Below are 10,241 nucleotides of genomic sequence, written 5' to 3'. Positions count from 1 at the left end.
CACACACAAAACCAGCTTAATGGGCTCACACTGCACATCTAAGCTCCCATGTGGACTCACTGTATGTGTACTTAAATGGACTTTCAGGAATGAGAAAATAAAAAAAAAGTCTTACTTTTATTTATTTATCTCCATAGGAAAAAGTTACAGTAGTGAGTAAAAGTGCTTTCTGAGGAATAACTTGTGGTGACAGCTTTGAGGTACATAAATGTAACAGAGCGAGAAAGTGACAGTGAGACTGTTGCAATGTCAATAAATTTCACAGGAAACTGAACATGTGGAGAACAGTTTCATCCGTGACCATCTACAATGTGCCCTTAGTCTACGAGAGGACGATGCTCCACCATTGTCAGCTCTAGTCCATCATCAGTGGGATATCTTTCCCAGCAGCATGCTCTGCAGCTGTCTGAGCCGGCCTTCCTGAGGCAGTGTCAGGCTCTTCTCTGCCCGCTCCTCCTCCTCCAACAGCTGCTCGATGTAGCAGGAGGAGCCCAGCAGGATGTGGCCTGTGGCCTGCATGGAGAAGATGGTCCATCGCAGAACCTCCCTGGAAGCACAATGAAGAGAGAAAAGGGGGGAGTGAATATAGATAGCAAACTTTCACATGCAGAAACAGCTAAAGACAAGCACAAGCACAGTGTTTGAACTACTTAGGTTTTCCCTATGTATTAGAATATTATCAGAAACAGATCATTTGCTGTCAGAGGTCTGGGGCTCTGGAATGATTTGCCCGAGAAAATTGGGTCGGGCGAGTCTTTTGAGTTTCTTCTTATAACAAACTAATGTCGGAGAGTCTTTATTGATTTTACTTGAGTTTGAATTTCCTGTGAAAGTTTTCTTTTAAAACCTATTTTTTATGACATGTCTTGTATTTTGTTGGCTTGTTAAGCACTTTTAAACTGCTTTGAAAAGCACTTTATAAATAAATATTATATTATCAAAAAAAATAGATGTTATGTCTTGAGTAAATGACAGAAAAGCAGAGTCCAAAATACTAGACTATGCTCCCATGAATATTTATTTGAACTACCACCAAGGTGTTGTTTTGAGCTTCACACTCTCCACTAAACGTAAAGATGAAACGTCCCCCCCTTGGTAACTAAAATAAATAAACATTCATGGAAGGACAGACTAGTATGTGGACTTTGTTTAAACGTCTTTGCATGATCTGTAGTCCAGCACCTAGTGTTCATTATCTGGATGTGCGTGCTTTTATATACCTTTTATCATGTCTTGAGTAATGGTTATGCAGAATTAAATAGACAAGCATGACAGGTTAAACAGGCTGACGAGAAAAGGACTGACAGGAAATAAAAAAAAACTTAAAAATGGACCTAAGAATCAAACCCACTGCACTGTGAGCACAAAAGCCCCATATTTGACAACTCTGCAAAATGTAATCCTCTCTGACTGAAGCTCTGTGCCAAAGCTGAAAGAGAGCAGATCTCAGCAGCGATGACATAACTTCCCCCAAAATTAATCTCGGTAAAATCTAGCCTTTGTTCCTCTGCAATCTGATCATTTCAACTCCACCACCCACATAGGTATACACAGCACAATATACATTTAGACTTTGCATGTTAGGGGTTTTATGCATATTACTACTAGAAAAACAGTTGATTTACAGTAAAAAACTGAATTGTTTGTGGGTGGCTGAACTGCAGAAGGTGATGATTAGCGTGGTATTTTATGGATTAGAAACTAATTCAAATGCAGCAATTTTCATCTCTAACTGGATTAAACTATTACTCTGGCTCCAAAGCGTGCTTCAGTAAAGTCACCAGGGGAATGCTTTGATATGAAGAAACAAACAGACATCAATTACATAATAGTTCTACACAAATGCACAAGAAGGTTTCAGAAACTTGGCCGACTCCTTCACTCACTTCAGCATAGATTTTGCAGCGTAGCAGCGCAGGTCATAGGACACAGAATAGGCACCGTACAGGGTCGCTTTGACGTTCAGGCAGCCGATGAAATCTTTGGGATTGGTTTTGTAGAGGTCAAAGGTCAGCTTGGCCACATCTTTCCGCTGCTGTGGCTTGCACGCATTGAGCTGATCCCTGGAGAGGCTGTTCTGTAAGGCGACAGGGACAGAAACACAAGTCGGGTCAATAGGGTACAGACACATTTTTGTTGGTGTGATTGCAGCCGGCAAACTGGACAAAAAGCAGCTCCACCAGCAGACAGCTGGATTGCAGAATGGAGCATTTCCTGCCAATGATGATGGGAATGGTAAAGGACAATGAAGCCAGGTCAATGTGTGGTCACTATTCTAGATTTAGATCAATGCATGCATCCATTTCTATGGAAATGAATTGCTTTTGGGTGAACGGCATTCAGATTTGATAATACCTCTGGGTCTGATTAATATTCAACCCCAGCCTTTGATTCTTCTTGATTCAAAAATTATATAAAGGAGGAAACTAATCTCTGGTGTTCGCCCTCTGCACAATAACTGACATATTGTTCCCCTATTCATTATGCAGCATACAATATTTGCTGATTAAATTTCACTCAGTGTATTATTCTTCAGTCTGCAGAGCCCTGTACCATCCACATTCATAGCTGCAGCATTAAAGCAACAGATATTTGTTCAGTCACCACATCAAAGAATCACTGGCATAACAAAAGCTGAGTAAAAGTAGCGAAGATGAAGATGTTGAGCGTCACACTGTGCAGCTGATCAACAGTGTCACCCAGTGGTTGATGTGAGTCAAACACCATCATACCGGATGTGGGGTCCACTTGTTGTCCTTCTCTAGAGCCATGAGGGCGGCGTTTTCAGGCAGCGTCTGGAAGAATTCTTCTGTGTCGACCCCCGTGCCGTCTTCATCCAACACCAGGGTGCTGACGCACGGTGCACTCAACGAGTCGCTGACCTGACAGCGCAAGCGCAGACAGATCTTAGGTATACATCACATGGTACATAACTAGGTCACAGGTCATGTGGGCATATTACTCATTAGAAGACAATTCATATACACAGATAGAGCACTATTACAGTCAGATACCAAATGTACACCTCATTCTTGTGAACTTTCACCAGCATTAGTTCACAGATGGTGATGCAATAAGTGAGTCACAGGCCAGTCTGTTGCAACATTATTATGGTTGACTAAAGCTAAAGAGTAAGCTAGGTGCGAAAAAAACATTTTAGTCAACAAAATATAAAAATAAAAATTCGATTAAAGTAACTGAAAGGACATTGTGTTCTTACAAAACCAGCTGAAAGAAAATAAAAATACAGGAAATGTCCTTAATTTTAGTTTTTGTCAAATTGGACATCATTAACCATCTACTACATCAATATTCCTCCCTGGCCCTCTCAACACTTCACACACACTCCTTACCTTGTTCATCAGGTCTTGTAACGTGTCCGCCATGATGCCCTTCTTCATACTGCGATCAGCATTTGTGACCCTAAAGGGTTTTGGCCGAGGAGCTCGACCCGACAGGAGTTGCTGGGTCATGGAGGCGCTGGCTGAGACGCTGTCTGCCACACGCCTGAGAAAAAGATACAAAGTCATTATGTTAAACACTCAACTGGTGATTGTTGACGATCCCATTCACCCCACGGAGCAGTGCTCTTACTTGGAGAGGGAGGACGGAGTCAGAAGGCTGAGAGACCTCATCGCATAATCCATCTGAGTGGTCATTGAACTGCAATTGGAGGAAACGTCAGTTTAACAATAAGACTAAACTACAAGGCAGCACATCATCCCTAGTAAACAACATTACTAACAGGCCTCACAGAGGGCACAAGTAGTAACTTTGAGAGAATACTAATACAGTAAATTTTGGTACCACATGCTCTATTTCATGTCTATGTCAACATCTATCACAACCAACTCTAATCTCTAAAACTAAACCTTTTTTTCCAAAAAAAACACTTGACACTAATGTTCAGATAAAGAGACAAAAGAAATCTGCAACATAAATCTTAATGTTTTAAAAGTTGACATTTCGGAAGCTGTCCTCCTGACCCTTTTTGAGTGTAATCCTTGTAGCTGTCCTTGAGATCCTGAAGTGCGGCTCTTAACTCCATTCGACCAATCTGATAACACACGTTCTCTTCTCTTGTTGCTGTTTCTTGCACCACTTGGTCACTGAACTTTGTGCTGATGACTGGTGAGCTAGTTTTAAGCTTTATTGAGTAATTCACCATGAACACTCAAAGTGACACTCCCCTGTGAAAGCCCCAGTTTTCACTGGAACAACTTCTACTGAACAAATAGTCCCCATGAAAACATGCTGACTGTTGTTGGAAATATTTCAAAAGACATTAAAACGTAACTTTTAATGATAAGAGGAGAACACATTCTGTTTAACTCCACTGTATTGGATTGGTGGCAGAAAACCTCTGTCTGCATGGTTAAATAACAGCTGGTGTAAAAAATATGATTTGTTTAGGCTAATAACGGTGAATCAACCCTCTCAAGAAAACACAGGGTTTGTGACAAAACTACCAGAAGTTTGAAGAACGGATGATTCTAAGGTAACGAAAACATGACCATTCTTATTTTCCCAGTGATTATACTGTAGGAAACATATTATTTTCCATTTCTGCCAATTAATCTGTCTAAATCCTACACAAAAAACCTTTAACAAACACACAGACAATGAAGAAGTGATACCTGCCATGTTTGAGTTGAATTTTCTCAATGCAGTCAAAAGACTTTTTGTTGATTATACAAAAAATAAATTCCCATTATCTAAAAAGGAGAAAATTATAGATTTTTTTTCATATAGACCTATTTTAACTTCAACATCTGAGAAAACTTACAATACTTAACAATTTTCACCTCACTCCCTCTGTCTCAGAGGTTGTGGAGAATATTTGACAGTAATTCAACTGCTGCAAAAGCATAATTCTTGAAAAATTTCCCCATTAGGTCATTGGGTTAACATTCACACGTTATCTTGGTGTACCGCCTTGTGTAGGCAATGAGGGCCCACACCTCCCTGTTATCACATCATGTTACACAACTAGATATACAGGCAGCCTGAGATCACCTGCGTAGTCTCGCCGTCACAACAATCAAAACCCACAAATTGATATGAAAGTTATGTGAAAGCATTATTACCCAGGCACATCTGATGTTTTAGTGGGAAGAAGCAGAGCCACATCTACTATGTCATAGGTAGATTATGAAACAATGAGCACCTGGGCACGGTAACTAATTTGGCCTTAACGGACCAGTTTCCACAACCATTAATGTAATGGGAATTGACATTTGTAGTCCAGACAAACTTCTCTTTGTTAAAAAATGACGACAACTGAATTGACATTATTATATCTGCACAAAAATAGGGGTTTTTTTGCAGAGGTGGGGCCCTTAAAACTATTCAGTTACACATTTTAAGGAGTATACAGTCAAGTGAAACATCACAAAATAAATGAATGATAATAAAAAAAATCCCTCAATGTAGGTTATCTGGCATGCACAATATATCAAAAAGCTTTCTTCAAATGATCATCAAATCAGTCTTGAAGGGCCCAGATTGCATAGACAGCTTAGCTCCTCTAAAGTCATTTAGATTAAATGATGGGACCAACACTCATTTAAAATGTATCATTATGTTTTCTGTCTTGTGACACGTTCACAGTGAATGTAAAGGCTATTCTCTCTGTTTTTCAGTGGGACTTTTGGGGCTCTGTTATCGACATGAATGACTAAGTTTAACTATGTGACAAGAAATGTAAAGTCAGTAACAGCAACTTCGCGCAGAGGGTCTGATTTAGGGCCACACGAGCCAAGTTCAGCCCAGTAATCCAGCTAATAATGCTCTTTAAATGGTTTAAAAAGTTAGATTTCTGTATGTTTGTCTCAAAAAACACAAACAACTCAGTGGATCAGAAGTGACCCGGTGTGACACACCTGATGTGATGTTAAAAGAGATTTACCAATGACTGCCCCTCTTACATAAACTTTGGGTTCAGATGAAAGGCCACACACTGCTGTTCTCTCACACAATTCATTGCCAGTGGCTACATTTCAATATCTGTGACTCTGAAGGTTTACGCTCAGCTGAGCAGCATATCATTCACACTCAGCAGACTCCTGCACAACTGAGGCATCATGAAAGGAAACAGAGGACATGAGAGTAAAACTTAATCTCATCACACATAAGGAACACACACACAGTCCTGACGTAATGGTTTTAAGTGCATAATTTGCCAACTGAACAGTCTGTAATCTACTGTTCATCTTTATGGTCACACAACTACAACTGCAAAAAAAAAAAAAAAAAGACTATCTGCAGTCCGAAATAAAGTGTCGAACTTGTAGAGGTTTGGGGTTCACCTGTTTGAGTAACACAACATAAAACCATCTCAACTGGAGAAAATATACACATATATTCAGCAGTCGGATAGAACAAAACCTGTTGTATTAACAAACTGAGGTATAAAAAAATTTAATTTTACAACCACTTAAGTGGAGTCCTTTGAAAATGAAGCAACTGGTCACCCTAATGAGAATCTGAAAATACCAACATAACATAATGTTAAACTTTAAGTAACAGAAAAACAGTGGTTTCTATGCACTACCTTGTTTTACTTTGTAGACAGCAAATTATTATATAACCCAAGACAAAGACAGCTTATTTTTATATTCAGACTTACTTTTCACTTGAGTGTTCCCGCAAGTGCAGCCACACGAGCGCCCTCACTACCTCAGCACTAATTAACAACACCTGGATTAGACTAAGGACTCACTGCTGTCTGACCCTTTGTTTGAATGCTTCCTTACGAGCAATTTATAAACAATAAGCTGCTCAGTTAAGAAGTGGACACAACGAATATATTTGACTAATATTAGCTTACAGTTTGGCAAAAGGCAGCTCCTCACGTCGTCAAAGACCTGTGAATTATATAGTGTCTGGGCAGGAGAAGAGGAAAACTGAGGACATCATGTGGACAAACGACAAATTGATTAAGTGAAGGCTCCAGTAGCCTATTCTTTATTTTCTCTTTGTACTTTTTTGCACCGTGGGCATGATGGAGAGAAACGCAATTTCAATTCCAGTATGTCTAACATAGGCTACATGTCCCAATTGGCAGTACAGCTGACTTTGACTTTGTTTCATGGACACAATTCCAATTAAAATTTCAAAAAGAAGATTAAAAGACATAAAATTGAAAAGATTTTTAATTTAACCACCTAACTAGGAATAATCAGGTCATAAAAGACTTTAGAAGAAAAAGGAAATCGAAAAAGCAAATTTAGAATTTTAAATGATAATTTGGAAATGTAAAGTGACAATCAGAAAGGTGAAATTTAAAATGCAAAAGCTTAAATGGAAAAGCTCAAACTGAAATCTTAAACTGTAAGGAACTGTCAATGGCAATGGGAAAATATAAGGGAAACATCAAATATGACACTTAAAATGTGAAATTGAAATACTTATATCAAAAACTTGCGTTTCACTTAATCATGTCGAAAGTTAAATTTTATATTCTCCATTTAAATGTAATCTTTTCCATTTTTCCATTTGCATTTTCCATTTGGATTTTAGAGTTGTATGTAAATGAGGAGACGGGGCCCACAGGCTGGAGGGAGGGTCTGACACTGCTGAGGCGCGGGGGCACGGTGTGGACAGCAGGGGGCGCTGATTGCTGAGGGGCACAGTGCAACAACAGTAGAGGAAACGGAGCAGAGTTGGATGTTTATTTTTAAGCTTCATTTGGGAACTACTATTAAAATACGTTTTTGTCACATTTCTCAGGACTGTCACAATATTTTGAGAGGAGTAGGCTACATGAGACAGGTGATCTGTGTTAAAATAATCAGGTTCCTCTGGCTTCTTCTGGTGCTTATGTTGGGAATTATTGAAATCATCCACGCCCCGGCAGAGCTCAACCAATCAGAGTCAGGGGGTCTCTACGCAGTGTCAGTCACTGCTCGCGCACACGCTGCGCAGACCCCCTCCCCTCCCTCGCGCACGCTCAGTCAAGCTCACGACTGTCAGCGCGCGGCATCGGGAGGATAATTAGGAACACAAAGGCCGAAAAACAACAATCAACAATGAAAAAAACTGCCCATTCCTCTGCCGACAACGGCGTGCACGGTGAAGACAGAGTCACAAAAGCAGACCGAAGACGAAAAGCGGGCTAAAAAGAAAGAATTCAACCGAGCCCGAGATAAAACGAGGGTAAACACCGGAGCTGCTTTTCCGAGGTGGCCAGAGCTAAAGGGACCCGATAGGACTCCAAACGATGGTGAGTTCGCCTCATTTCTGCATTAAAGCAAATTAATGTAACGCCTGGTTAATTTCTGTTTGATTAAACTTGTAATAAAGCCACGTTGCTAAGTTGGTGACAGGCTATATCTTGCCTTACTCTGATGTTGATGTGGAGCTAACGTTAGCTTGGTCTCGATGGTTAGCATTGTTTCATTGCAGAGTGGCTGAAAAAAATCTGTGAAGTGACCAAACAGTCTTATCAGTTTGGGTTCATTACTGATATTTATGTATGCTCTCACTGTATAATGTTGTCATTATCACTGTTCTACCGCATGGTTAAATCTCTGCTTACTACCGTTTCTATTACCGAATGCATGCACTGCAAAAAGCACACGCTAACGTTTCTTGTTATGCCAAATAGAAATAGCTTCACATTATTTTCCATAGCAAAACGATTTATCCGGCTTGCTATTGTGTATCTGTCAACTCACAGGCTGCAGTTGTTGGACAACAACAATCCAAGGCCTAGGCGGACTTTCCCATTAGGCCATTTGCCCCTCCCCCCCTCGCCCCCACCTGTCGGCACTACATGGACTATTCCATGATGCGCATCACGGTACTGCGCAGGGCTTATGCGGAAATGATTCCAGCGCGCCAAGAATCAATTCATGTAAACACATGGATGTATTATAGTGAAATCTGTGTAAACAAAATACGAAAAAGAGACTAATCGAGATAAACCATGAAGCTAAGCAACGAGAGCGGTTCACAGAAAAAGAAGACGATTTAGAAAAAAACAGAGTTTTTAACAAACCTGCAATAGGTATGTACCTTTTTTAAAGCAGTGCAGGTGTTGTGCCAAAAAGTGATCATCTGCCAGAAAACTGATTGCCGTCCGCGGGAGCGCAACCAGCTTGTTAAATTTGTATCGCCAAGTATTCATGTCTTCAGCTACTCTCACATGGATCAAACAGTCGTAACATTTAAATACATATAACCTGATGTCCGTGGTAAGAGCATAGGTACGTCTTTGTAAAACTTTAATGTTTCTTGAAACATAGTTTTCATGTGTCGACAATTTATAGTTTGATTAGGCATGACATTTATGCGGTTACAGACAATATTGTTCTTTCCATGGTTTGTATGTGTGTAATATGTCTAAAATCTTGTTTACGTTTGGAAAGTAGTCTATCATACTTTCCAGATGGGCAATGTAAAAATAAGGATATTATCTGCTGTTATCCTTATGAGCCTGCATTATATAATCTGCTCTGTGCCCGAGAGTATAACCTCTCCAATCCTTTTTAACCTCCTTTTACCTGTTGAAATACCTTTGAAGAGCCAGTACAACATATAAACACCTGCCAAAAAGAGAGAGTTGTTCCTGCCTCAAAATTACTTCCATGTAATATAATGCAGGCTCATAAGTATAATAGCAGATAATGATCAACTATTTTCCAAATGAAACCAAGATTTTTGACATACAAACAGCGGAACAACAATATTGTCTAGAATTGTGTAAATGTCTTGCCTGATCAAACTATAAATCGTAAATAATTTGGTTCCAAGAAACATTAAAATGCTCTTAGCACAGATGTGTGTATTTGCATGCTACAATTGTTTGATCCATGTGAGAGCAGCTGAATACGGGAATACTGGGCGATACAGTTTTAACAGGCTGCTTGCGCTCCCGCAGACGGCCATCAGTTTCTGGCAGACAATCACTTTTTGGCGGGACTGCCTGTCAACAGACAAGAGCAGCCAGCCGCGCCGCCCGCTCATAGTAACCTTAGAAAAATGAAAGATGTGATAGCAAGATTTGCTGAAGCCAAGTATCGCAAAGTCAAGTTTTAGATGCCAGAACAGAGAGAGAGATAGATAGGAGGTATGAAAACAAACACAGAGAGGAGAGATGAAGACAAAAGGACAGAGACAGAAGAGGGATTGAGACAAAAGCACACAGAGGATATGAAAACAAGCAGAGAGAGGAGAGATGAGACAGAGAGAGATAGGAGATATGAAGACAAAAGCACGGAGAGAGAGAGAGGAGACTG

The 10,241-nt window shown here is 40.1% G+C and overlaps 1 protein-coding gene across 3 annotated transcripts; it reads right to left on the bottom strand.

The window, feature by feature from the left end:
* Window positions 1–104: 104 nt before the first annotated feature.
* Window positions 105–6,955, bottom strand: cidec (cell death inducing DFFA like effector c). 3 transcript variants are annotated; one of them, XM_042497307.2, is made up of 6 exons: window positions 6,830–6,955; window positions 3,595–3,663; window positions 3,354–3,507; window positions 2,733–2,882; window positions 1,887–2,077; window positions 105–547 (listed from the first exon to the last, which is right to left on the bottom strand). In XM_042497307.2, exons 2-6 carry the CDS (start codon window positions 3,657–3,659, stop codon window positions 367–369), a joined length of 741 nt encoding a protein of 246 aa, XP_042353241.2. In that variant the 5' UTR covers window positions 3,660–3,663; window positions 6,830–6,955; the 3' UTR covers window positions 105–366. The 3 variants fall into 3 exon arrangements, with proteins under 3 accessions (XP_042353241.2, XP_042353232.2, XP_042353224.2); XM_042497298.2 differs by lacking the exon at window positions 6,830–6,955 and adding an exon at window positions 6,629–6,823; XM_042497290.2 differs by lacking the exon at window positions 6,830–6,955 and adding an exon at window positions 3,987–4,135.
* Between the last annotated feature and the right edge of the window lie 3,286 nt (window positions 6,956–10,241).

The sequence above is a fragment of the Plectropomus leopardus genome, chromosome 2, assembly GCF_026936395.1.
Source record: "Plectropomus leopardus strain MGB_pleo_1.0 chromosome 2, ASM2693639v1, whole genome shotgun sequence".
Lineage (NCBI taxonomy): Eukaryota > Metazoa > Chordata > Actinopteri > Perciformes > Serranidae > Plectropomus > Plectropomus leopardus.
Note: the sequence above shows the minus strand (reverse complement) of the source record. Positions and strands in the feature narration are given on the sequence as shown.

What these genes read in the sequence shown, in the direction of transcription:
- cidec (XM_042497290.2), bottom strand. Translation starts at nt 4,048, where the DNA reads ATGGAGTTAAGAGCCGCACTTCAGGATCTCAAGGACAGCTACAAGGAT. An exon ending in AAGGATTACACTCAAAAAGG is followed by an intron (nt 3,664 to 3,986) that starts GTCAGGAGGACA and finishes CTCCAATTGCAG; the next exon opens with TTCAATGACCACTCAGATGG. An exon ending in ACTCCGTCCTCCCTCTCCAA is followed by an intron (nt 3,508 to 3,594) that starts GTAAGAGCACTG and finishes TCTTTTTCTCAG; the next exon opens with GCGTGTGGCAGACAGCGTCT.